Raw genomic sequence first — 26,198 nt, forward strand, 5'->3', positions numbered from 1 at the left:
GAGGTGGGGGCGGGGCTCTAGGAGCACTGGGGAGGGTCTGTGGGAGCACCGGGAAGGCACTGGGAGCACTGAGGTGGCACTGGGAGCAGTGGGGAGGGTCTGTGGGAGCACTGGGATGGCACTGGGAGGGTACTGGGAGGTATTGGGGAGCACTAAGAGGGTATCTGGGGACACTGGGAGCGCTGGGGTGGCACTGGGAGCATTGGGGAGGGTCACTGGGAGCCCTGGGAGGGCACTGGAAGCACTGGAATAGCACTGGGAGAACTGGGGAGGGTCTCTGGGAACTCTAGGAGCACTGGAAGGGCACTGGGAGCACTGGGGAGGGTCTCTAGGAGCACTGGGAGGGTCTCTGAGAGCACTAGGAGCACTGGGATGGCACTGGGGAGGGTCTCTGGGAGCACTGGGATGGCTCCGGGAGCACTGGGGAGGGTCTGTGGGAGAACTGGAAGAACTGGGAGGGCTCTGGGAAGGCACTGGGGATGGTCTCCAGGAGAACTGGGAGCACTGGGAAGGCACTGGGAGCACTGGGGATGGTCTGCAGGAGAACTGGGGGCACTGGGAGCACTGAGGATGGTCTCTAGGAGAACTAGGAGCACTGGGAAGCCACTGGAGTGGCACTGGGAGCACTGGGAGGGTCTCTGGAAGCACTAGGAGCACTGGGATGGCACTGGGGAGGGTCTCTGGGAGCACTGGGATGGCTCCGGGAGCACTGGGGAGGGTCTGTAGGAGAACTGGGAGAACTGGGAGGGCTCTGGGAAGGCACTGGGGATGGTCTCCAGGAGAACTGGGAGCACTGGGAAGGCACTGGGAGCACTGGGGATGGTCTGCAGGAGAACTGGGGGCACTGGGAGCACTGAGGATGGTCTCTAGGAGAACTAGGAGCACTGGGAAGCCACTGGAGTGGCACTGGGAGCACTGGGAGGGTCTCTGGGAGCACTAGGAGCACTGGGATGGCACTGGGGAGGGTCTCTGGGAGCACTGGGATGGCTCCGGGAGCACTGGGGAGGGTCTGTGGGAGAACTGGAAGAACTGGGAGGGCTCTGGGAAGGCACTGGGGATGGTCTCCAGGAGAACTGGGAGCACTGGGAAGGCACTGGGAGCACTGGGGATGGTCTGCAGGAGAACTGGGGGCACTGGGAGCACTGAGGATGGTCTCTAGGAGAACTAGGAGCACTGGGAAGCCACTGGAGTGGCACTGGGAGCACTGGGAAGGGTCTCTGGGAGCACTAGGAGCACTGGGATGGCACTGGGGAGGGTCTCTGGGAGCACTGGGATGGCTCCGGGAGCACTGGGGAGGGTCTGTAGGAGAACTGGGAGAACTGGGAGGGCTCTGGGAAGGCACTGGGGATGGTCTCCAGGAGAACTGGGAGCACTGGGATGGCACTGGGAGCACTGGGGATGGTCTGCAGGAGAACTGGGGGCACTGGGAGCACTGAGGATGGTCTCTAGGAGAACTAGGAGCACTGGGAAGCCACTGGAGTGGCACTGGGAGCACTGGGAAGGGTCTCTGGGAGCACTAGGAGCACTGGGATGGCACTGGGGAGGGTCTCTGGGAGCACTGGGATGGCTCCCGGAGCACTGGGGAGGGTCTGTGGGAGAACTGGGAGAACTGGGAGGGCTCTGGGAAGGCACTGGGGATGGTCTCCAGGAGAACTGGGAGCACTGGGAAGGCACTGGGAGCACTGGGGATGGTCTGCAGGAGACCTGGGAGCACTGGGAGGGTCTCTAGGAGACCTGGGAGCACTGGGAAGCCACTGGAGTGGCACTGGGAGCACTGGGAAGGGTCTCTGGGAGGACTAGGAACACTGGGGTGGCACTGGGAGCACTGAGGAGGGTCTCTGGGAGCACTGGGACGGCACTGGGAGCACTGGGGAGGGTCACTGGGAGCACTGGGATGGCACTGGGAGCACTGGGAGGGTACTGGGAGGTATTGGGGAGCCCTAAGAGGGTATCTGGGGGCACTAGGAGCACTGGGACGGCACTGGGAGCACTGGGGAGGGTCACTGGGAGCCCTGGGATGGCCCAGAGAGGGGGCACAGCTGAGGGTCTATGAAGGCACTGGGAGCACTGGGAGGGGGGGCACTGGGAGCACTGGGGATGGCAAGAGCGCGTCCCCCTCCCCCCCCCCAACCGCCGTTCCCGCCCTTTTCCCAACGGCCACGCACGCGGCCTCCCCCCCCCCCCCCGCTTCCCGCCTTTTCCCAACGGTCGCGCACGCCCCGCCCTCTTTTAGCGGCCGCGCATGCGCCGCCCCTTTCCCCCGCGGCCGCGCATGCGCCGCCCCCTTCCCCGCCCTTCCCCCCCGCGACCGCGCATGCGCCGCCCCCTTCCCGCCCTTTTCCTCGCGGCCGCGCATGCGCCGCCCCCTTCCCGCCCTTTTCCCCAACGGCCGCGCATGCGCCGCACGTTCCCGCCCTTTTCCCCAACGGCCGCCGCGTGCGCGTGAGGCGCCGCCGGCGCTGAGGGGGCGGCGGAGCCTCCAGCGCCTCCTCGCTCTGTTTCGACAGCCGCCGCCGAGGCTGGCAGCGGGGAGGCGACGGCAGCCTCCTCCGTGAGGGAACTGGACGTGCGGTAACGGCTGAGCTCAGCCCTTTTCCCGCCCCTTCCCTCCTTCCTCACCCCCCCTCTTGCTACGCTCAGCCCGGCTGCCCCAACCCCGGGGGCGGCTGTTGGTCCCCTGCCTTCCATGTCTGCCCCCGGCACGGACTGGTTCCACTGCAACCGGTGCTTCCGCCAAGAGGGCGCCCAGTTCTCCGTCACCAGCTGCGGCCACGTCCTCTGCCGCCAGTGCGCGGGCGCAGGTACGGGTGGCGTCGACGCCTCGGGCGGCCGACAACCCGCCCCGCCGTGGCTCCTCACAACGGCCGCTGCCCTCGCGCTGCTCTTTTCCCCACCTCGCTCCCCTCCCCGCAACCCCAGCAGGCAAATGCCCCGTGTGCGGAGCCGCCTGCAAGTCCCTCCGCCTCTCCGATGAGGTGAGTCGCTCCCCACCCTCCCGCCGCCCTCCATCCCCTTCCCGCCCGGGAAGGCGGCCGTCTGCCCGCTCTTGCCCCGCAGATGCGGCCGCAGGAGAAGCTCTTCTTCGAGAGCCCGGCGGCCGTCGCCCTGAAGCGCTTGGCCCGCGTCTCGCAGGTGAAACGCGCCGGTGGGGCGCCGTGGGGCTGGGTGCTGTGGGGCGGCCCTGACGGCTGCCTCCGCCTCCCCGCAGGCGTGGCGCTTCCAGCGGGCGCAGACCGACCTGCTCCTGGCTTTCCGCGAGGACGAAGCGCGCCGGGCTCGGGCCGCCCTGCAGGAGACCCGCCAGGCGCTGGCCGCCCGCCACAGGTGACCCCCCTCACCACCCCACCCCAATCTGCGACGTTCCCCCTCCCTGCCCGCACCCCACGGCTGCCCCCCAACCCGCTCTGCCCCGCAGGGAGCTGGAGGCCCTGCGGCGGGAGAACGGCGAGCTGCGCCAGCACCTCCGCGCGCTGCAGGTGAGCGCTGCACCCCCCCCCCAAACTCGCCGCCATCTTAGCCCCTCGCTCCCGCCCACCCCCACATCCTCTTTCCCCCCACCAACAGGTCTCCCCTGGCTGGCGCCCGGGCAGCAGGTCAGAGGCGCCGTGGGGCGGAGGGTGGGACGCCATGGGGCAGGCCCCCCCCCCCCACCGCCGTCAGCCATCTTGTCTCTACGCCTAGGACCGCCACGCCCCGGCCCGTGGGCGTCACCTCCCCGGCGCAGACAGGTAGGACACCCCCCCACCGGCTCCTCGTGCAAGGGGGTTTCTGTCCCCCCCCACCCCGTCCTCGTGCAAGGGGCTCGGCGCCCCCCGCCTCGCACCCGCGCTGACCTCGCTCCTCCCCTCCCAGTCACGCCGCAGCCCCGGCGGCAGCTCAGCGGCCAGGTGGTGAGGTGAGCACGCCTGCGCACACGCGTGTCGTCCGCGATGGGGGGGGGGAGGGCTCGCACACGCGTGTGCACCCGCTCACACCTCCCTCCCCGCAGCCGCTCCTCCTCGCTGGACTCCCTCCCCCCGCCCTGGCAGGTGAGGCTCCGCCCCCTGGGGGGTGGTTTCCCACCATCCTTTGCGCTGAGTGTCTCTCCATCCCATCCCCCCCCCCCAACCAAGGCTGGCATCGCCCGCTGGGGGTCCGGCACCCCCCTGCTCTCCAGCGCTGGTGAGTGTTGGGTGTCCTGGCCCCGCCCCCCGGCTCCTGGCCCCGCCCCCAGCTCCTGGCCCCGCCCCTGGGCCCACCTGTAGTTCAGTCTCTGGCTCCGCCCCTTGCCCCCTGGCTCCACCCCTTGGCCCCTGGCTCCACCCACTCCATCCCAATTTGGCCTTTAACTCTGCCCTGGCTCCACCCACTCAGTCCCACTTTGACCTTTAACCCCACCCTGGCTCCACCCCTTGGCCCCTGGCTCCACCCACTCCATCCCCATTTGGCCTTTAACTCTGCCCTGGCTCCACCCACTCAGTCCCACTTTGACCTTTAACCCCACCCTGGCTCCACCCCTTGGCCCCTGGCTCCACCTACTCCACTCTTTAGGCCCTGGCCCCACCCCCTGGCCACTGGCTCTGCTGGTAGCTCCTCCCCCTTGCCCCCTGGCTCCACCCACTCAGTCCCAATCTAACCTTTAACCCCACCCCTGGCTCCGCCCCTTGGCCCCTGGCTCCACCCCTTGGCCCCTGGCTCCACCCACTCCATCCCAATTTGGCCTTTAACCCCACCCTGGCTCCACCCCTTGCCCCCTGGCTCCACCCACTTCATCCCAATTTGGCCTTTAACCCCACCCTGGCTCCACCCCTTGGCCCCTGGCTCCACCCACTCCATCCCAACATGACCATTGACTCCACCCCCTTGCCCCCTAACCCCCCTCCTCCGCCCCACAGCCCCGTCTCCAGCCTCGGCCCACAGCCTGACCCACAGGTGAGCGCCGCCGTGGGGCGCAAGGGGGGGGCGGCGTCCCTCCCCCCCTCCACCGCCCCCCAGCACCCACAGCCGCCCCTCCCGCCCCAGGGCCTCCGCCTCGGCCTCGCCGCCGCTCCTGTGGGGCCCCCCGGCCGTGGGGCAGCCCCACGGCACCCCCCCGCTCCCAGGTGAGACCCCGCCCCCCGCGCCCCGCCCCCTCCCCGCCCACCTCCCCCCCCAATGACCCTGCTCTGCCCCACAGCTCGCACCCCCCTGGGCCGAGACGGAGCCCCGCCCCTGCAGGTAAGGGGGCCGCCCCACGGCGGCTGCGCAGCCCACCCGCGCTGTGGGGCAGCCGCTGAGCACCCCCCTCTCCCCCCCCACAGCTGCGCTTCGCCACTGGCTGAGCGCCGTGGGGCGGGCGCCGGCCGCCGCCGTCCTGCCCGGCAACACGCTGCGTCACCGCTGCGTCACGCCCTCAACCAACATGGCGCTGCCGCCCTCCTTCCCCCCCCGGCGCCGCTTCGTCATGCCCTCAACCGGAGCATGCGCCGCCATTTGCCGGCGGCGCATGCTCCGAGGGGGCCTGCCCGCGCCCAAAATGGCGGCGGCGCCCTCTTAAAGGGGCGACGCGCGGCGGCGGCGCCCTCTTAAAGCGGCGCGCGGCGGCGGCGCCCCTTTAAGGCGGCCGCGCGCGGCGGCGTCGCCCCTTTAAAGCGGCCGCGCGCGGCGCTGTCGGTGCCGCCGCTCCAAGATGGCGCTGGCGAGCGTGCTGCGCGGCGCCGAGCCCTCGGCCGAGGCGGCCTCCGCCGCCTTCCCGCTGCTCGCCGCCCCCCGCGACCCGCCGGGGCCGCCGGGCCTCGCCGCCCCGGCCTGGGGCGCCCCGGCTCCCCCCGGGCCCGGCATCGAGATGCTGCACGGCACCACTACGTTGGCCTTTAAGGTGGGTGGGGTGGGGTGGGAAAAGGGGAGGGGGGAGGTCGCCGTCTCGGGGCTCTAGGGCGCCCTCGGGGGTCGCTGTGGGGCTGGCTCCTCGTCTTTGCGGTCCCTGAGGGCCCGTGGTGGCTCCTGTGGGGCTGAGCCTCGCCTCTGGGGTGTCTTTGCCCCCGTGGGGGGGCGCTTGTGGGGCTGAGCTTCGCCTCTGGGGTGTCTTTGCCCCCGTGGGGGGGCGCTTGTGGGGCTGAGCCTCGCCTCTGGGGTGTCTTTGCCCCCGTGGGGGGGCGCTTGTGGGGCTGAGCCTCGCCTCTGGGGTGTCTTTGCCCCCGTGGGGGGGTCCCTATGGGGCTGAGCCCCATCTCCGGGGTCCCCAAGGCCTCGTGGTGGCCCCTGTGGGGCTGACACCCGTCTCTGGGCTTCCCAAGGCTGCTGGGGGGCCAATCCTTGCCCATAGGGTCCCCACAGCCCCATGGTGGGTCCGTAAGGGTCCTGTGGGTCTGGCTCCTTCCCCATAGGTTCTCCGAGACCTCATAGTGGGTCCCTCAAGCCCCATGGTGGCGCCTCAGGAGTGCTGTGGAGTTAGGACTTATCTATAGGGTCCTCGCAGCCCCCTGCTGGGTCCCTACAATTCTTCTGGGGCCAGGCTTTCTCTGTAGGGTTTCCCAGGCCCTGTGGTGGGTCTCCAGAGCTTCGTGGAGGGTTCCTAAGGCTGTTACAGGGCTGACTCTTGCCCGTGGGTCCCCAAAGCCCCTTTGGGTCCCCAAGACAGTTGTGGACCCTTTGTGCATAGGGTCTCCACAGCCTCTTGGTGGGTCCCCACGATGATTGTAGTGTCAAGCCTTCTGCTTAGGATCACTAAAGTCCTGTGGTGGGTCTCCAAAGCCCCCTGCTGGATCTCTAAGGCTGTTATAGGACTAACTCTTGCCCGTAGGGTCCCCAGGACTCTCTGGTGGGTGCCTAAAGCGCCACGGTGGGTGGTCTAGACACTTGTGGGACCATCATTCTCTGTAGCGTTCTCAAGGCTATTGTGGGGGGGGGGGTTTCTAAGCTTGTGGGGCTGAGTCTTCTCTGTAGGATCCCTACAGCCCTTGGAGGGGCCCCAAAGCTGTTGTGGGGCTGTCTGTTGCCTATAGGGTCTCCAAGGCCCCCTGGTAGATCCCCGAGGCCCCATGGTGGCTCCACAAAGTTTCTGTGGAGCTAGGCCTGTCCATAGGCTCCTCAAAACCCCACGGTGAATCCCCAAGGCCCGCCCCCAGCCCTCACCCCCGCAATCTTCCCCCTCCCCGCCACAGTTCGACCACGGCGTGGTGGTGGCGGTGGACTCGCGGGCCACGGCGGGCTCCTACATCGACTCGCAGACGGTGAAGAAGGTGATCGAGATCAACCCGTACCTGCTGGGCACCATGGCGGGCGGCGCGGCCGACTGCAGCTTCTGGGAGCGCCTGCTGGCCCGGCAGTGCCGCATCTACGAGCTGCGCAACAAGGAGCCCATCTCGGTGGCCGCCGCCTCCAAGCTGCTGGCCAACATGGTCTACCAGTACAAGGGCATGGGGCTCAGCATGGGCACCATGATCTGCGGCTGGGACAAGCGGGGGCCCGGTGAGGCGGCGGTGGCCGCGGGCGGGAGCTCCGTAGCCCTCCGCTAAGGGGTGTGGGGCTGGTGGTCGTGGGGGGGGGGCGTGTCCCTAGAGGCAGGTGGGTTTGGTGGCCACGGGTGGAGATTGGTAGTTGTGGAGGCAGGTGGGGCTGGTGGCCATGGGTGGAGGTTGGTAGGCCTGAAGGTGTGTGGGGTTGGTGGCCCTGAAGGCAGGTGGGGCTGGTGGCCCATGGGTGGAGGTTGGTGGCCCCGAAGGCAGGTGGAGGTTGGTGGCCCCGAAGGCAGGTGGGGCTGGCGGCCCACGGGTGGAGGTTGGTGGCCCCGAAGGCGGGTGGGGCTGGTGGCCATGGGTGGGGAACTTTAGCCCTAAAGACAGGTAGAGTTGGTGGTCACAGGTGTTAGTTGCCCAGCCCTGAAGGTCCGTAGAGTGGGTGGCCGTGGGCGGGTGGAGGTCCGTGGCCCTGAAGGTCCGTAGAGCGGGTGGCCGTGGGCGGGTGGAGGTCCGTGGCCCTGAAGGTCCGTAGAGCGGGTGGCCGTGGGCGGGTGGAGGTCCGTGGCCCTGAAGGTCCGTAGAGCGGGTGGCCGTGGGCGGGTGGAGGTCCGTGGCCCTGAAGGTCCGTAGAGCGGGTGGCCGTGGGCGAGTGGAGGTCCGTGGCCCTGAAGGTCCGTAGAGCGGGTGGCCGTGGGCGGGTGAAGGTCCGTGGCCCTGAAGGTCCGTAGAGCGGGTGGCCGTGGGCGAGTGGAGGTCCGTGGCCCTGAAGGTCCGTAGAGCGGGTGGCCGTGGGCGGAGATCCATGGCCCTGAAGGTCCGTAGAGCGGGTGGCTGTGGGTGGAGGTCTGTGACCCTGAAGGTCCATAGAGTTGATGGCCACGGTGTGGAGGTCCTTGACCTGAAGGTCCGTAGAGTTGATGGCCACGGTGTGGAGGTCCTTGACCCTGAAGGTCCGTAGAGTTGGTGGCCACGGTGTGGAGGTTGGTAGGCCTAAAGTCACGTGGGGTTGGTGGGCTCAGAGGGGAGATCTTAGCCCCAAAGACTAGGTGAGCTTGGTGGCCACGTGGGCCGGGTGGCCACCAGGAGTCGAGGCCCTCCTCCTGGAGGGGCTCGGTGGCCACCCCCCGCGGTGACATGGTCCTGTCCCCACCCCCCCCCCGCAGGGCTGTACTACGTGGACAGCGAGGGCACGCGGGTGCCGGGCCAGGCCTTCGCCGTGGGCTCGGGGGCCGCCTACGCCTACGGGGTGCTGGACCGGGGCTACGAGGCGGCGCTGACCCCCGAGGCCGCCGTGGGGCTGGCTCGCCGCGCCATCTTCCAGGCGACCCGCCGCGACGCCTACTCGGGGGGGCGCGTCACCGTCTACCACGTGGGGCCGGCGGGCTGGCGCCGCGTCTCCACCGACAACGTGGCCGACCTGCAGGAGCTCTACGCCGCCGAGCCCGGCCCCGCCTGAGCCGCCCCACCGGCACGCCGGGGGCCCAGGTCACCGGGGCTGCCGGGGATGGGGGGGGGGGTTTGGGGTCGAGGTCGTGGTGGCCACCATATCTGGGGGGGTGAGAGCCATGGGGGTGATGGATCCTGGTGGTCAAGGACATGGTGGCCACCATGGGTGGGGGGGTGAGGGGTCTTCATGGTTAAGGACGTGGTGGCCACCATGGTTGGAGGTTGAGAGCCATGGAGGTGAGGGGTCTTGGTGGCCAAGGACATGGTGGCCACCATGGTTGGGGGGGTTGAGAGCCATGGGGGTGAGGGGTCTTGGTGGTCAAGAACCTGGTGGCCACCATGGTTGGGGGGGTTGAGAGCCATGGGGGTGAGGGGTCTTGGTGGCCAAGGACATGGTGGCCACCATGGTTGGGGGGGTTGAGAGCCATGGGGGTGAGGGGTCTTGGTGGCCAAGGACATGGTGGCCACCATGGTTGGGGGGGTTGAGAGCCATGGGGGTGAGGGATCTTGGCCAAGGACATGGTGGCCACCATGGTTGGGGGGGTTGAGAACCATGGGGTCGAGGGGTCTTCATGGCTAATGACATGGTGGCCACCATGGTTGGGGGGGTGAGAACCATGGGGTCGAGGGGTCTTCATGGCTAATGACATGGTGGCCACCATGGTTGGGGGGGTGAGAGCCATGGGGGTGAGGGTCTTGGTGGTCAAGGAGATGGTGGCCACCATGGTTGGGGGGGTGAGAACCATGGGGGTGATGGATCGTCATGGGGGAGGAGATGGTGGCCACCATGGTTGGGGGGACGAGAGCCGTGGGGGTGATGGATCTTCACGGGCGAGGAGATGGTGGCCACCATGGTTGGGGGGGGGCACAAGACCCATGGAGTGAGGGACCTTCACGGCCACCACGGTTGGGGGGGGGACGAGAGCCATGGATGGAGGAACCTGGTGGCCACCATGGCTGGGGGGAGTGAGAGCCAACGGGGGGGGGGAGATCTTGGTGGCCACGGGTGGAGGTCGCGGTGACCGAGGTGACGGCGGTGGCCCCCCCCCCCCCGGACCTTCTCGGCCCGGGAGCCGGCGGGGACGGACATGGCGGCCCCTGTAACCCCCCTCCCCCGCCCCACCCTGCCTGGGGGCGGGGCTTGGCCCGGCCCCGCCCCCTGCATAAAGGCTCTGTGTTGGTCACGATAACGAGCGTCTGCTTGATTGGGGGGGACACGCGTGTGCGGGGAGGGGACACGAGCACATAGGACACGTGGAGAGGGGACACGGGAGCACACGGGACGTGGGGGGGGACACGGGACACGCGTGTGCAAGGGGGGGACACGGGACACGTGTGCAAGGAGGGGACGTGGGATGTGTGTGAGCAGGACACGGGGGACATGGGACACACGTGTGCGGGGAGGGGACACGAGAGCACACGGGACGTGGGACACGCTTGTGCAGGGAGGGGACACGAGGGGACACGTGTAGGAGCGGGACACGGGGGGACATGGGACACACGTGTGCAGGGAGGGACACGGGAGCCCCCAGGACACGCGTGTGCGAGGAGGAGACATGGGGGGACATGGAGGACACGTGTGGGCAGGGAGGGGACACGGGAACACGTGGGTGGGGGGACACGAGCACAGGACACACGTGTGCGAGCAGGGGATGTGGGGGGACACGCGTGTGCAAGGAGGGGATGTGGGGGGACACGCGTGTGCAAAGGGGACGCAGTGGGGACACGCGTGTGCAAGGAGGGGATATGGGGGACACGCGTGTGCAAAGGGGACGCAGGGGGGACATGCGTGTGCAAGGAGGGGATGTGGGGGGACACGCGTGTGCAAAGGGGACGCAGTGGGGACACGCGTGTGCAAGGAGGGGATATGGGGGGACGCGTGTGCAAAGGGGACGCAGTGGGGACACGCGTGTGCAAGGAGGGGATATGGGGGACACGCGTGTGCAAAGGGGACGCAGTGGGGACACGCGTGTGCGCCGGGGGAGGCCCCCCCGCAGGAGAGGGGACCACCGGACACGCGTGTGCGCCGGGCCCCGGGCCGCCGGGTGCGGCGACGCCCCTGGCGGGGCCCCGCCGTGTGCAACACGTGTGCCCGGCGCCCCGCCAATGGGGGCGGCCGGGGGGCGGGCACGCGTGTCCCCGGCCCCGCGCGCACACGCCAGCCCCGCCGAGCGCCGCCCGGGCCCGCCGTATCCTTCGCCGCGCCGGGGGGGGGGGCAGCACACGCGTGTGCGGGATGCGGGGGGGGCTTGGCGTGTGCACACGGGGCGCCGGGGTTGGGGGGGGGTTGGCGTGACCCACGTGGGGTCTGGGAGGCAGCCGGGTCGGTCACGCGTGACTTTGGCGTGTGCCGTGTGGCACGCGGGGGATGTGTGCCGTGTCGCGTGGGGGGGGTGACGTGTCCCATGTCGCACGGGGGTTCCCGTGTCCCGTGTCGCATGGGGGTGACGCGTCCCGTGTCACGCTAGGGTAACATGTCCCGTGTCACATTGGGGTGACATATCCTGTGTCACACGGGGAGTGACATGTCCCGTGTCCCCTGGAGGTGACATGTCCCATGGAGATGACATGTCCCGTGTCACATGGAGGTGACATGTCCCATGTTGCACGATGGTTCCCATGTCCCCTGGAGGTGACAGGTCCCGTGTCACATTGAGGTGACATGTCCCATGTCCCCTGGAGGTGACAGGTCCCATGGAGATGACATGTCCCGTGTTGCATGGGGGTGACATGTCCCATGTTGCACAATGGTTCCCATGTCCCCTGGAGGTGACAGGTCCCATGTCACATTGAGGTGACATGTCCCATGTCCCCTGGAGGTGACATGTCCCATGGAGGTGACATGTCCCGTGTTGCATGGGGGTGACATGTCCCATGTTGCACGATGGTTCCCATGTCCCCTGGAGGTGACATGTCCCATGGAGATGACATGTCCCGTGTTGCATGGGGGTGACATGTCCCGTGTTGCACAATGGTTCCCATGTCCCATGTCCCATGGAGGTGACATGTCCCGTGTCGCATGGAGGTGACATGTCCCATGTTGCACGATGGTTCCCATGTCCCCTGGAGGTGACAGGTCCCATGTCACATTGAGGTGACATGTCCCATGTCCCCTGGAGGTGACATGTCCCATGGAGGTGACATGTCCCGTGTTGCATGGGGGTGACATGTCCCATGTTGCACGATGGTTCCCATGTCCCCTGGAGGTGACATGTCCCATGGAGGTGACATGTCCCGTGTTGCATGGGGGTGACATGTCCCGTGTTGCACAATGGTTCCCATGTCCCATGTCCCATGGAGGTGACATGTCCCGTGTCGCATGGAGGTGACATGTCCCATGTTGCACGATGGTTCCCATGTCCCCTGGAGGTGACAGGTCCCGTGTCACATTGAGGTGACATGTCCCATGTCCCCTGGAGGTGACAGGTCCCGTGTCCCCTGGAGGTGACATGTCCCGTGTCACATGGAGATGACATGTCCCGTGTCGCATGGAGGTGACATGTCCCATGTTGCACGATGGTTCCCATGTCCCCTGGAGTTGACAGGTCCCGTGTCACATTGAGGTGACATGTCCCATGTCCCCTGGAGGTGACAGGTCCCGTGTCCCCTGGAGGTGACATGTCCCGTGTCACATGGAGATGACATGTCCCGTGTTGCATGGGGGTGACATGTCCCGTGTTGCACGATGGTTCCCATGTCCCCTGGAGGTGACAGGTCCCATGGAGGTGACATGTCCCGTGTTGCATGGGGGTGACATGTCCCATGTTGCACGATGGTTCCCATGTCCCATGTCCCCTGGAGGTGACATGTCCTGTGTCGCATGGAGGTGACATGTCCCATGTTGCACGATGGTTCCCATGTCCCCTGGAGGTGACAGGTCCCGTGTCCCCTGCAGATGACATGTCCCGTGTTGCACGATGGTTCCCATGTCCCCTGGAGTTGACAGGTCCCGTGTCACATTGAGGTGACATGTCCCATGTCCCATGGAGGTGACAGGTCCCATGGAGATGACATGTCCCGTGTCTCATGGAGGTGACATGTCCCATGTTGCACGATGGTTCCCATGTCCCATGTCCCCTGGAGGTGACAGGTCCCATGGAGGTGACATGTCCCGTGTCTCATGGAGGTGACATGTCCCATGTTGCACGATGGTTCCCGTGTCCCATGGAGGTGACATGTCCCATATCACACGGGGGTGACATGTCCTGTGTCGCATGGGGGTGACATGTCCTGTGTTGCACTAGGGTGACATGTCCCATGTCCCCTGGAGGTGACATGTCCCGTGTCACACCAGGGTTCCCGTGTGACCGGCCCAAGATGGCCGCCGCCGGCCATGAAAAGCGCCGGGTCCCTTCGTCCCCCCGTCACCCCCCCTTGGTCCCCCCCCCACTCCGCCACCCCTGATTGGCCGATCGGGGCAGCCAATGGGCGCGCGGCGGGGGCGGGACGGCTGGTACACGGCTGCACACGCGCCCCCCCCCCCTTCGTTAGCACACACGCTAACGAGCCGCCCGCAAGGCCTGCTGGGAGCGGGGGTGGGGGGGGTCCCCAGCTCATGACATGCGTCCTCATGGGTCCCCTGCACCCGCGTGGGTCCCAGCCCGGGTCACGCCAAGGGGGCCTGCAAGGTGCCGTGGGTCACACCAAGGGGTTGTAGACCAGAGAGAGCCACCATGGGTCACACCAAGGGGTCCTGCAAGGCGTCATGGGTCATGCCAAGGGGTTGTAGACCAGAGAGAGCCAACGTGGGTCATGCCAAGGGGGTCTTCAAGGTGCCGTGGGTCACGCCAAGGGGTCCTGCAAGGTGCCGTGGGTCACGCCAAGGGGTTGTAGACCAGAGAGAGCCAACGTGGGTCATGCCAAGGGGTCCTGCAAGGTGCCGTGGGTCACGCCAAGGGGTTGTAGACCAGAGAGAGCCACCATGGGTCACACCAAGGGGTCCTGCAAGGCGTCGTGGGTCACGCCAAGGGGTCCTGCAAGGTGCCGTGGGTCACGCCAAGGGGTTGTAGACTGGAGAGAGCCAACGTGGGTCATGCCAAGGGGGTCTTCAAGGTGCCGTGGGTCACGCCAAGGGGTTGTAGACCAGAGAGAGCCACCATGGGTCATGCCAAGGGGTCCTGCAAGGTGCCGTGGGTCACGCCAAGGGGTTGTAGACCAGAGAGAGCCAACGTGGGTCATGCCAAGGGGTCCTGCAAGGTGCCGTGGGTCACGCCAAGGGGTTGTAGACCAGAGAGAGCCACCATGGGTCACACCAAGGGGTCCTGCAAGGCGTCGTGGGTCACGCCAAGGGGGACTGCAAGGTGCCGTGGGTCACGCCAAGGGGTTGTAGACCAGAGAGAGCCACCATGGGTCACACCAAGGGGTCCTGCAAGGCGTCGTGGGTCACGCCAAGGGGTCCTGCAAGGTGCCGTGGGTCACGCCAAGGGGTTGTAGACCAGAGAGAGCCAACGTGGGTCATGCCAAGGGGTCCTGCAAGGTGCCGTGGGTCACGCCAAGGGGTTGTAGACCAGAGAGAGCCACCATGGGTCACACCAAGGGGTCCTGCAAGGCGTCGTGGGTCACGCCAAGGGGTCCTGCAAGGTGCCGTGGGTCACGCCAAGGGGTTGTAGACTGGAGAGAGCCAACGTGGGTCATGCCAAGGGGGTCTTCAAGGTGCCGTGGGTCACGCCAAGGGGTTGTAGACCAGAGAGAGCCACCATGGGTCATGCCAAGGGGTCCTGCAAGGCACCATGGGTCACGCCAAGGGGTCCTGCAAGGTGCCGTGGGTCACGCCAAGGGGTTGTAGACCAGAGAGAGCCAACGTGGGTCATGCCAAGGGGTCCTGCAAGGTGCCGTGGGTCACGCCAAGGGGTTGTAGACCAGAGAGAGCCAACGTGGGTCATGCCAAGGGGTCCTGCAAGGTGCCGTGGGTCACGCCAAGGGGTTGTAGACCAGAGAGAGCCAACGTGGGTCACGCCAAGGGGTCCTGCAAGGTGCCGTGGGTCACGCCAAGGGGTTGTAGACCAGAGAGAGCCACCATGGGTCATGGCAAGAGGTCCTTCAAGCCACCACAGGTTATGCCAATGGATCCTTCAAGTCACTGTGGGTCACATCAAAGGGTCATAGACCAAAGAGACCCACCATGGGTCATGGCCAAGGGTCCATCAGCCACCATGGGTCATTCCAAGGGGTCCTTCACCCCACCATGCGTCGTGTCAATGGGTTGTAGACCAAAGAGACCCTCCAGGGGTCATAGCAAGAGGTCCTCCATCCTGCTGTGGGTCACCCCAATGAGTTGTAGGCCAAAAACATCCACCATGGGTCACACCAATGGGTCTTTCAGCCCACTGTGGGTCACGTCAAGGGGTTGTAGACCAAAGAGAGCCACCGTGGGTCACGCCTGCTGGTCCTTCATCGCAATGTGGTTCCCACCAGCGTGAGATGAGTCAACCCACCCCACGGCGGCCCCCCAGCCGGGCGTCTTCCTTAACCCGCCCCCCAGCCATCACCCATCATGGCTCCCACACCTCGTCCCCGCCGCTAGCCCTCCACCCTAGGGCCGCCATGTCCTTCAGCGCCACCATCTTGTTCTCCCCCCCGGACGTCAAGGAGGCCACGTGCTGCGTGTGCAAGCGGGAGCCGCCGGGGGGGACGGAGCAGCTCCTCCACCTCCTCTACCAGCGGGTGGAGAAGATGGCCGGCCTGGCCGAGGCCGCGGTGGCCATGGCCAAGGCCAACGGGGAGGCCCTGCGGCGCCTGGAGGAGGAGGTGGCCGCCTTGCGGCGCGGGGACCCCCTCGTCCCCGAGGTGCCACCGCCGCCGGTGGCCGAGGAGGAGGAGGAGGAAGAGGAGGAGGAGGAGGAAGAGGAGGCTGAAGGCGTGCGGGTGGTCATCGAGGAGCTGCGGCAGCTGGGGGCGGCGGTGGCCGGCACGGGGCCCCCGGCCCCACCGTCCTGCCCCCCGGCGCCAGTGGCCGAGGGGGACGAGGAGGCATCACCTGTCCCCGCCGTCCCCCGCCATGGCCCGGCCCAGGGGCCCCGGAGTGCCCGGCGCAAGCGGGACCTGGTGCTGTCGGTGAGGGGGGACGTGGGGGGACGTGGGGACACGTGGGGTGGAGTCACAGGTGGACACGGAGTGGGGACACGGGGGATGAGAGGAGACACGGGGACACGTGGGGTGAGGACGCAGGTGGACAGGGAGTGGGGACACGTGGGGACACATGGGGTGGGGACACGGGGGATGCGGAGGGACGGGGGACATGTGGGGTGGAGTCACAGGCGGACACGGAGTGGGGACACATGGGGACACATGGGGAGGGGACACGGGGGATGCGGAGGGACATGGGGGCACGTGGGGTGGAGTCACAGGTGGACACAGAGTGGGGACACATGGGGTGGGGACACGGGGGATGCGGAGGGACGGGGGACACGTGGGGTGGAGTCACAGGTGGACACGGAGTGGGGACACAAGGGATGTGGGGGACATGGGGACACGTGGGGTGGAGTCACAGGCGGACACGGAGTGGGGACACATGGGGACACATGGGGAGGGGACATGGGGGACTCGGAGGGACATGGGGACACGTGGGGTGGAGTCACAGGTGGACATAGAGTGGGGACACGTGGGGATGCAGAGAGACATGGGGACACGTGGGGTGGAGTCACAGGTGGACACAGAGTGGGGACACATGGGGAGGGGACACGGGGGACTCGGAGGGACATGGGGACACGTGGGGTGGAGTCACAGGTGGACACGGAGTGGGGACACAAGGGATGTGGGGGGACATGGGGACACGTGGGGTGGAGTCACAGGCGGACACGGAGTGGGGACACATGGGGACACATGGGGAGGGGACACGGGGGACTCGGAGGGACATGGGGACACGTGGGGTGGAGTCACAGGTGGACACGGAGTGGGGACACAAGGGATGTGGGGGGACATGGGGACACGTGGGGTGGAGTCACAGGCGGACACGGAGTGGGGACACATGGGGACACATGGGGAGGGGACATGGGGGACTCGGAGGGACATGGGGACACGTGGGGTGGAGTCACAGGTGGACACGGAGTGGGGACACGTGGGGTGGAGGCACAGGTGGGCAGACGGTGGGACATGGGGGACATGTGGGGTGGGAACATGGGGTGGGGACAGGCAGGTGACACCCGCTGCCCCCGCCGCCGCCCTCCCCCCCCCAGAAGCTGGTGCACAACGTCCACAACCACGTGGCCAACGAGAAGAGGTTCAACGGCTCCGAGAGGTGAGCGGGCGCCTGGGAAGGGACCCAGGCGTCCGGGTGGGGACCTAGATGTCTGTATGGGACCCAGGCGTCCAGGTGACGTCCCCGTGTCCCCCCCCCCCCCCAGCATCAAGTCCCCATGGAACATGGGGGTGGTGAAGTTCCTCCTGGAGAAACTGAGGCAAGAGCTGGGCCCCGGCCAGCAGCGCTACGCCGACAAGGAGCTCAAGGGTGAGAGCGGGTCCCCGAGGTCCCCAGACTGTCCCCTCCCTGTCCCCAGGTCCTCTGCCTGGCCTCGATGTCCCCTGCCCGTCTCCGGTGTCCCCTGTCTCCACTCCATCCCTGGTGTCCCTTGTCCATCCTTGGTGTCTCCTGTCCATCCCTGGTGCCCCTCATCCATCCTTGGTGTCTCCTGTTCATCCTGGTGTCCCTTGTCCATCCCTGGTGTCCCTTGTCCATTCTTGGTGTCTTCTGTCCATCCCTGGTGTCCCTTGTCCATCCCTGGTGTCTCCTGTTCATCCTGGTGTCCCTTGTCCATCCCTGGTGTCCTTTGTCCATCCCTGGTGTCCCTTGTCCATTCTTGGTGTCCCTTGTCCATTCTTGGTGTCTTCTGTCCATCCCTGGTGTCCCTTGTCCATCCCTGGTGTCTCCTGTTCATCCTGGTGTCCCTTGTCCGTCGCTGGTGTCCATCTTTGGTGTCCCTTGCCCATCCTGCTGTCCCTATCTGTCCCCTCATCCCTTGCCCAGCCCCAATGTCCCCAAAGTCCCCAATGTCCCCGATGTCCCCAATGTCCCCTCCATTCCCAATGTCCCTAATGTCCCTCCACCTCACCATCCCTGATGTCCCCGATGTCCCCAACACCCCTAATGTCCCCAACATCCCCAACATCCCTGATGTCCCCAGTGTCCCTGATGTCCCCCCATCCCCGACATCCCTAATGTCCCCGATGTCCCAATGTCCTTGATGTCCCCAACATCCCCAATGTCCCTGATGTCCCCAATGTCCCCTACATCCCCAATGTCTCCGATGTCCCCAACATCCCCAACGTCCCCAACGTTCCTGATGTCCCTCCATCCCCAATGTCCCCAACATCCCCAACATCCCCAATGTCCTTGATGTCCCTCATCCCCAACATCCCCAATGCCCCTGATGTCCCCAACATCCCCAACATCCCCAACGTTCCTGATGTCCCTCCATCCCCAATGTCCCCAACATCCCCAATGTCCCCAATGTCCTTGATGTCCCTCATCCCCAATGTCCCTGATGTCCCCAATGTCCCCAACATCCTTGATATCCTCAATGTCCCTGATGTCCCCAACATCCGTGATGTCCCCAACATCTCCAATGTCGCTGATGTTCCCCCATCCCCAACGTCCCCGATGCCCCCAATGTCCCTGATGTCCCCAACGTCCCCTACATCCCTGATGACCCCCATCCCCAACATCCCTGATGTCTCCGATGTCCCTGATGTCCCCAACATCCCTGATGTCTCCAATGTCCCTGATGTCCCCAACATCCCCGATGTCCCCCATGTCCCCTCCGTCCCCGCAGGCGCCTGCGTCGCCTACTTCCTGACCAAGCGCCGCGAGTACCGCAACGCCCTGGACCCCCGCAAGGGGCTGCGCGAGCGAGAGGAGAAGAAGCTGCGGAGCCGCCGCTACCGGGTAAGGGGACGGGGGACGGGGGACGGGGGACGCGGTGCCATCGCGCCGTCCCCAACACCGTCCCCCCGTCACCAGCTCTTCGCCAACCGGACGGGGGCGGCGAGGCTGCTGGGCCCGGCGGAGCGGCGCCTCTGGGCCGGGGCCACGGAGGAGCTCATGTCGGACGAGGAGGACGGGGCGGGCGAGCCGGGGCTGTGGGTGGCGCGGTCGCCCCGCTTCCGAGCCGCCCCGCTCACCCGCCTCTGCTACCGCCTCGACGCCGGCGCCCGCCACGGCGCCAAGCCCAACCGCGTCTACGGCCCCCCCTCCGACCGCCTGCCCTCCGCCGAGGTCCGCCGCCTGCCCCCACACCTCTACGACCCCGGCTACGCCGCCCCCGCGCCCGGCCCCGACCCTTTCGTGGAGATCAAGGAGGAGAAGGACGAGTGAGCGCGGGCTGGGCGGGCCTCCGGCGGGGTGTTGCCGGCTGCCGAACACAAGCCCTTGTTTGTACAGTCCTTATTTCAGCGTCTCTTTCTTGCGCCGGGCGCCTGGGGGCCCTCTGCGGGCATCTTCCATCATTAGGGGCCAGAGTGAACGCGCCCGCGCGGGAGGGAAGGGGAGCCGAAGCGGGCGCTGCGCATGCGCCGTCGGCACGGCGACAGCGGAGCCCCCCACCCTCACTGCGCATGCGCGCCGCGCCGAGCAGCGTTCGCCCTATCGGCACTGCGCATGCGCGGGGCGCACGGCGGGAAGAGCTCCCCCCGCGCTCCTCCACACACCGCGCATGCTCCGCTCCGGGCGGCCGCGCCCCGCCTCTCCCCGCGTCCTATTGGCCGCTGCCCGGCTTCGCCCTCCCCCGTCTCGCTCCCATTGGCCCGACGAGGGAGGGGGGCGGGTGTTCCGCGCTGAGGCGCGGCGCGCGGGCTCGGGCGGCCGTTGGCGGCGTCTCGCGGCGGGTAACGGCCGTGTGGGGCGAGGGAAGACGTCGTTTTGGGGGAGGTGACGTCGTTTTGGGGAGGTGACGTCATTTTGGGGTGGGGGGACGGGTCGTATGGGGGGGCGAGTCCCTGGGGGTGAGGTAAAGAGGGGGCCAGGGGCCATAATGGGGGGCGGACAGGCCCTGGGGGGGCTATGGGGGGGGACACGGGCCATATAGGGGGTGACAGGCTATGGGGGGGCCATATGGGGGGCACAGGGGCCATAGAGAGGGGGCCAGGCCCTGGGGGGGGCTGTATGGGGGGCAGAATAGGCCCTGGGGGGGCTATGGGGGGGGCACGGGCCATATGGGGGGCCGAATAGGCCCTGGGGGGGGCTATGGGGGGAAGACAGGGGCCATATAGGGTCTGACAAGGTATGGGGGGGGCCATATGGGGGGCACAGGGGCCATAGAGAAGGCGCCAGGCCCTGGGGGGGGGCTGTATGGGAGGAACAGGGGCCATATGGGGGGGAATAGGCCCTGGGAGGTGCTATATAGGGGGGGAGAGGGGCCATATAGGTGGGGGACAGGCCATATAGGGGGCACAGGGGTCATATGAGGGGGTAGACAGGCCTAGGGAGGGCTGTATGATGAAGACAGGGGCCATATGGGGGGTGGACAGGCCCGGGGGGGGTTATATGGGGGTGGACAGGGGACATATGGGGTGTGACAGGCCCTGGGGGGGGTGCTAAATGAGGAGGGACAGGGGCTATATGGGCAGGACAAGCCCTGAATGGGTCTCTATGGGGGGGCAGGGGCCATATAGAGGGGGCCAGGCCCTGGGGGGGGCTGTATGGGGGAGAGAAGGGAGCATATGGGGGGGCCAGGGGCCATATAGAGGGGACCAGGCCCTGGGGGGGGCTATATGGGGGAGAGAAGAGCTATATGGGGGGGGCCAGGGGCCATATAGAGGGGACCAGGCCCTGAGGGGGGCTGTATGGGGGGGAGAAGGGAGCATATGGGGGGGCCAGGGGCCATATAGAGGGGGAGAGGGCCTGGGGGGACCATATGGGGAAGACAGGGACCATATAGAGGGGGCCAGGCCCTGGGGGGGGGCTGTATGGGGGGGAGAGGGGCACTGTGGGTACGGGGAGGGGGGGTTGGCGTGACCCGGCGCGTCCCGTTGCAGGCGATGGCGCTGGAAGCGGGGCTGCCGCGGGCTGAGCTCCCGCTGCCAGGTACGCAGGCCGGTGGAGGGGACGGTGGGGGGGGGGGGGGGGGGCGGTTAACGAAGGAGGGGGGCTAACGAATCTCGTTTCCCCCTCCCCAAACAGGCGGGGCCACCCCCGAGGAGCTGCGGGCCAACCCCGGGCTGGCGCGGCTGCTGCGGGGCCTGAGCGCCGCCCTGGGGCCCGACGGGCTCGGCCGGGGCCTGGGGCAGCAGCTCGAGCAGGTGGGGACACGGCGGGGGGACGCGGGAGATGGAGGGGCACGGGGCCGGGGGGGGGGGCACGGGGGCGATGGAGGGAGCCGGGGGAGGTGGGGTGACGGAGGGACATCGGGGACATCGGGGGGTGACGGAGGGACATCGGGGACGTCGGGGGGTGACGGAGGGACATCGGGGACGTCAGGGGGTGACGGAGGGACATCGAGGGTGACAGAAGGACATCGGGGGGTGACAGAGGGACATCGGGGACATCGGGGGGTGACGGAGGGACATCAGGGACATCGGGGGTGACGGAGGGACGTCGGGGGGGTGATGGAGGGACATCAAGGATGACAGAGGGACGTCGGGGGGTGACGGAGGGACATCGGGGACGTCAGGGGGTGACGGAGGGACATCAGGGACATTGAGGGGTGACGGAGGGACGTCGGGGGGTGACGGAGGGACATCAAGGATGACAGAGGGACGTCGGGGGGTGACAGGGACGTCGGGGACATCAGGGAGTGACGGAGGGACGGCGCGGGGTGTGACAGGGGGACGTCAGGGTGACGGAGAGACATCGAAGGGTGACGGAGGGACATCAAGGGTGACGGAGGGACGTCGGGGGGTGACGGAGGGACGTCGGGGGGTGACAGAGGGACATTGGGGACGTCGGGGTGGCGGAGGGACATCGGGGGTGACGGAGGGACATCGGGGACGTCGGGGTGACGGGGGGACGGCGCGGGGTGTGACGGGGGGACGTCAGGGTGACGGGGGGACGTCAGGGTGACGGGGGGACATCAAGGGTGACGGAGGGACGTCGGGGGGTGACGGAGGGACATCGGGGACGTCGGGGGGTGACGGAGGGACGGCGCGGGGTGTGACGGGGGGATGTCAGGGTGACGGAGGGACGTCGGGGGGTGACGGAGGGACGTCGGGGGTGACGGAGGGACGGCGCCGGCAGGCGGAGGCGGAGCTGCAGGCGCAGCGCGGGGCCTGGCTGCGCTGGGAGAGCGTCTGGCGGCTGCTGCAGGAGGCGGCGTGCGAGCCCCCCGCCCGCGACGACACGGTGAGGGTCCCGGCGGCCTCGCCCCGGCCCCGGGGCCTGCTGGGAAGGGGGGCGCCAACCCCGGGGCCTGCTGGGAAGGGTGACGGCAATCCCAGGGGGTGCTGGGAAGGGTGACGCCAACCCCGGGGGGTGCTGGGAAGGGTGGCGCCAACCCCAGGGGGTGCTGGGAAGGGTGGCGCCAACCCCAGGGGGTGCTGGGAAGGGTGACGCCAACCCCGGGGGGTGCTGGGAAGGGTGACGGCAATCCCAGGGGGTGCTGGGAAGGGTGACGCCAACCCCGGGGCGTGCTGGGAAGGGTGACGCCAACCCCGGGGCCTGCTGGGAAGGGTGACGGCAATCCCAGGGGGTGCTGGGAAGGGTGGCGCCAACCCCGGGGCATGCTGGGAAGGGGGACGGCAATCCCAGGGCATGCTGGGAAGGGGGGGCGCCAACCCCGGGGCCTGCTGGGAAGGGTGACGCCAACTCCAGGGGGTGCTGGGAAGGGTCATGCCAACCCCGGGGCATGCTGGGAAGGGTGGCGCCAAGCCCAGGGCACTCTGGGAAGGGTCACGCCAAGCCCCCGGCAGTTCCCGGCGGCGCTGGCGCGCGCCCTGGACCTGGCGGAGCTGCGCCGCGACCTGGCCCTGCCGCCCGCCGCCCTGGCCCCGCTCCTGCCCCCCGCCCAGGTAAGCGTCCCCCCTCCCCCCGCTCCCCGAGGGGCCCAGGCGTCCGGGCGCCAACCCCGCCGCCCCTCTCCCCGGCCAGGAGCGGGCCGAGGTGCGGGCCCGGCTGCTGCCCGAGCTGGAGCGGCGCCTGCGCGACGAGGTGCTGGAGCTGCGCAGCTACCACGGCGGCGGCGGCGGCGGCGACGTGGGCGAGGCGGTGGCGGGCGAGCGGCGGCGGCTGCGGCGGGCCCAGGCGCGCGGGCGGGAGCTGGCCGAGCTGCTGGAGCGGCAGCGCGGGGCCTACCCGCAGGTGAGGGCGCCCCCCTCCCCACCTCCCCCCCCCCACCCTCACGCCACCGTCACGCCGCCACCGTCACGCCTTCCCGCCAGGCGCTGGGCCGCTGCGGGGAGCTGCTGGGGCGCCTGGCCCGCGAGCAGCGCCTGGGGGCCCAGGCGCCCCTCGACCGGCGCCGCGCCGACTACCTGGAGGCCAAGGGAGCCGCCATGCTGCTCAAGATCCGGTCAGGGGCGCGCGCGCGCGCCAACCCCTCTCGCCCTCCCGGCCGCGCCGCGTCGCGTCCACCCACCCCCCCCGGGTCACGCCGACCCCGGGGACACGGTCACGCCAACCCCCCCGGGTCACGCCAACCCTGGGGACACGGTCACGCCAACCCCCTTCCCCAGGTCACGCCAACCCCGGGGACACGGTCACGCCAACTCCCCAGGGTCACGCCAACCCCCCTGGGTCACGCCAACCCCGGGGACACGGTCACGCCAACTCCCCAGGGTCACGCCAACCCCGGGGACACGGTCACGCCAACCCCCCCAGGTCACGCCGACCCCCTTCCCCGGGTCACGCCAACCCCGGGGACACGGTCACGTCAACCCTCTCGGCTCACGCCAACCCCCCCAGGTCACGCCAACCCCGGGGACACTGTCACGCCAGCCCCGGGGACATGGTCACGCCAACCCCCCCGGGTCACGCCAACCCCGGGGACATGGTCACGCCAACCCCCTTCCCCGGGTCACGCCAACCCCGGGGACACGGTCACGCCAACCCCCCCGGGTCACGCCAACCCCGGGGACACGGTCACGCCAACCCCCTTCCCCGGGTCACGCCAACCCTGGGGACACGGTCACGCCAACCCCCCCGGGTCACGCCAACCCCCCCGGGTCACGCCAACCCCGGGGACACGGTCACGCCAACCCCCCCGGGTCACGCCAACCCCCCCGGGTCACGCCAACCCCGGGGACACGGTCACGCCAACCCCCTTCCCCAGGTCACGCCAACCCCGGGGACACGGTCACGCCAACCCTCTCGGCTCACGCCAACCCCCCCGGGTCACGCCAACCCCGGGGACACGGTCACGCCAACCCTGCCGCCCCCCGAGATGGCGGTCACGCCAACCCTGGGGTCCCGCCAACCCCCCCGGGACGTCACAGCCGCGCCACCCGCCGCGTCCCCGTGCCACCGGGTGTCCCCGTGCCACCCGCCGCCTCCCCGCAGGCTGGAGGAGCTGACGCTGCTGCTGGACACGTACCCCGCCGAGAAGGTGGAGGCGCACCGCGTCATCCGGTGGGTGCCCCCCGCCTCCCCGTCCCCGCGGGTGACGGAGCCGCGTCCCCTCCCCGTCCCCTATGTCCCCATGGGTGACACAGCCACGTTCCCCCCCGTGTCCCCATCCCCGCGGGTGACAGAGCCGCGTCCCCCGCCGCGTCCCCGTGCCGGGCGCGGGCCGGGGCTGACGGCGGCCTGTGCCCCCCCGGCAGGGCGGCGCTGGAGGAGGCGCTGGGCCGGGCCGAGGCGGAGCTGGGGGCGGCGCGGGCGGCGCTGGGGGCCTTCGGGGCGCTGGGCCCCGGCTTCGGCGCCCTGGCCCGCGAGTACGGCCGCCTGCGGCAGCTGGCCCGCCAGCGGCGCTGGGCCCTGCGCCAGCTCCGGTCCCCCGGCGACGGCCCCGGCGACGACCCCGGCGACGACCTCCAACCGCCACGGCGATGACCCCGGCGACGACCCCGGCCGCCCCGGCGACGACCTCCGACTGCCCTGGCGACGACCCCGGCTGCCCCGGCGACGACCCTGGTGACGACCCTGGCCGCCCCAGCGACGACCTCCAACCGCCACGGCGACGACCCCGGCGACGACCCCGGCCGCCCCGGCGACGACCTCCAACCGCCACGGCGACGACCCCGGCGACGACCCCGGCCGCCCCGGCGACGACCTCCAACCGCCACGGCGATGACCCCGGCGACGACCCCGGCCGCCCCGGCGACGACCTCCAACCGCCACGGCGATGACCCCGGCCGCCCCGGCGACGACCCTGGCCGCCCCGGCGACGACCTCCAACCGCCACGGTGATGACCCCGGCCGCCCCAGCGACGACCCCGGCGACGACCTCCGACTGCCCTGGCGACGACCCCGGCTGCCCCGGCGACGACCCTGGTGACGACCCTGGCTGCCCCGGCGACGACCTCCAACCGCCACGGTGATGACCCCGGCCGCCCCGGCGACGACCCCGGCGACGACCTCCAACCGCCACGGTGACGACCCCGGCCGCCCCGGCGATGACCCCGGCGATGACCCCGGCGACGACCTCCAACCACCACGGCGATGACCCCGGCCGCCCCGGCGACGACCCCGGCCGCCCCGGCGACGACCTCCAACCGCCACAGTGACGACCCCGGCCGCCCTGGCGATGACCCCGGCGACGACCCCGGCAACGACCCCGGCCGCCCCGGCGATGACCTCTGACCGTTGCGGCGACGACCCCAGCGATGACCCCCCCCGGTCACCCCGGTGACAACCTCCAACCGCCCCGGCGACGACCTCGGCGATGACCTCAGCGATGACCCCTCGAACGCCCCGGTGACAACCTCCGACTGCCCCGGCGACGACCTCGGCGATGACCCCCGGCCGCCCCGGTGACAACCTCTGAGTGCCGTGGCGACGACCCCAGTGACGACCCCGGCCACCCCGGCGACGACCTCTGACTGTTGCGGCGACGACCCCAGCGATGACCCCCCCCCAGCCGCCCCGGTGACGACCTCCGACTGCCGCGGCGACGACCCCGGTGACGACCCCCGAACGCCCCGGCGACGACCTCCGACTGCCGCGGCGACGACCCCAGTGACGACCCCCGAACGCCCCGGCGATGACCTCAGCGATGACCCCAGAGACGACCCCCGAACGCCCCGGCGACAGCCCTGGCGACCGCCACGGCCATGACCTCCCCCCCGGTTGCCGTGGCAACGACCTCCGGACCGCCGCAGCGACGACCCTGGCGACCACCCCGGCAACGACCTGCGACGACCCCGGCGATGACCCCCGACCGCCCTGGCAACCACCCTGGTGACGACCCCCGACCGCCGCTGGTTGCGACCCCGACGGTGACCGGGGTCGTGAACTCTGACCCCGGCGGCGAC

At 68.9% G+C, this 26,198-nt stretch overlaps 5 protein-coding genes across 15 annotated transcripts; 4 read left to right on the forward strand and 1 right to left on the reverse strand.

Moving 5' to 3' along the window:
- Positions 1-22: 22 nt before the first annotated feature.
- On the forward strand, positions 23-5,689 carry RNF212B (ring finger protein 212B). Of its 11 annotated transcripts, none has more exons than XM_068921817.1 (14): positions 23-73; positions 2,508-2,801; positions 2,920-2,975; positions 3,058-3,132; positions 3,209-3,324; positions 3,416-3,476; positions 3,682-3,728; positions 3,853-3,895; positions 3,989-4,028; positions 4,113-4,161; positions 4,875-4,911; positions 5,002-5,081; positions 5,156-5,196; positions 5,280-5,643. In XM_068921817.1, the coding sequence occupies exons 2-14, from the start codon at positions 2,687-2,689 to the stop codon at positions 5,513-5,515; spliced, it is 996 nt and encodes a 331-aa protein (XP_068777918.1). In that variant the 5' UTR covers positions 23-73; positions 2,508-2,686; the 3' UTR covers positions 5,516-5,643. The 11 variants fall into 11 exon arrangements, with proteins under 11 accessions (XP_068777918.1, XP_068777927.1, XP_068777922.1 ...); XM_068921826.1 differs by lacking the exon at positions 23-73 and adding an exon at positions 3,565-3,593 and having other exon boundaries at positions 2,379-2,801; positions 5,280-5,427; XM_068921821.1 differs by lacking the exons at positions 23-73; positions 5,002-5,081 and adding an exon at positions 3,565-3,593 and having other exon boundaries at positions 2,379-2,801.
- Positions 926-2,688, reverse strand: LOC138062704 (uncharacterized). The gene is made up of 3 exons (XM_068921713.1): positions 2,682-2,688; positions 1,735-2,144; positions 926-1,704 (listed from the first exon to the last, which is right to left on the reverse strand). Exons 1-3 carry the CDS (start codon positions 2,686-2,688, stop codon positions 1,165-1,167), a joined length of 957 nt encoding a protein of 318 aa, XP_068777814.1. The 3' UTR covers positions 926-1,164.
- Positions 5,633-10,054, forward strand: PSMB5 (proteasome 20S subunit beta 5). The gene is made up of 3 exons (XM_068921830.1): positions 5,633-5,836; positions 7,122-7,428; positions 8,582-10,054. The coding sequence occupies exons 1-3, from the start codon at positions 5,648-5,650 to the stop codon at positions 8,872-8,874; spliced, it is 789 nt and encodes a 262-aa protein (XP_068777931.1). The 5' UTR covers positions 5,633-5,647; the 3' UTR covers positions 8,875-10,054.
- A 933-nt stretch (positions 10,055-10,987) lies between these two features.
- C29H14orf93 (chromosome 29 C14orf93 homolog) lies at positions 10,988-19,244 on the forward strand. Its single transcript, XM_068921810.1, has 6 exons — positions 10,988-11,053; positions 15,346-15,917; positions 17,039-17,100; positions 17,207-17,310; positions 18,632-18,744; positions 18,820-19,244. Exons 2-6 carry the CDS (start codon positions 15,408-15,410, stop codon positions 19,171-19,173), a joined length of 1,143 nt encoding a protein of 380 aa, XP_068777911.1. The 5' UTR covers positions 10,988-11,053; positions 15,346-15,407; the 3' UTR covers positions 19,174-19,244.
- Positions 19,245-19,641: 397 nt separating this feature from the next.
- HAUS4 (HAUS augmin like complex subunit 4) lies at positions 19,642-24,872 on the forward strand. The gene is made up of 9 exons (XM_068921833.1): positions 19,642-19,725; positions 20,832-20,880; positions 20,977-21,095; positions 21,964-22,134; positions 22,701-22,799; positions 22,879-23,088; positions 23,169-23,299; positions 24,286-24,354; positions 24,549-24,872. Exons 2-9 carry the CDS (start codon positions 20,835-20,837, stop codon positions 24,775-24,777), a joined length of 1,074 nt encoding a protein of 357 aa, XP_068777934.1. The 5' UTR covers positions 19,642-19,725; positions 20,832-20,834; the 3' UTR covers positions 24,778-24,872.
- The last annotated feature ends 1,326 nt before the right edge of the window (positions 24,873-26,198 follow it).

This window comes from Struthio camelus, chromosome 29 (genome assembly GCF_040807025.1).
Source record: "Struthio camelus isolate bStrCam1 chromosome 29, bStrCam1.hap1, whole genome shotgun sequence".
NCBI lineage: Eukaryota > Metazoa > Chordata > Aves > Struthioniformes > Struthionidae > Struthio > Struthio camelus.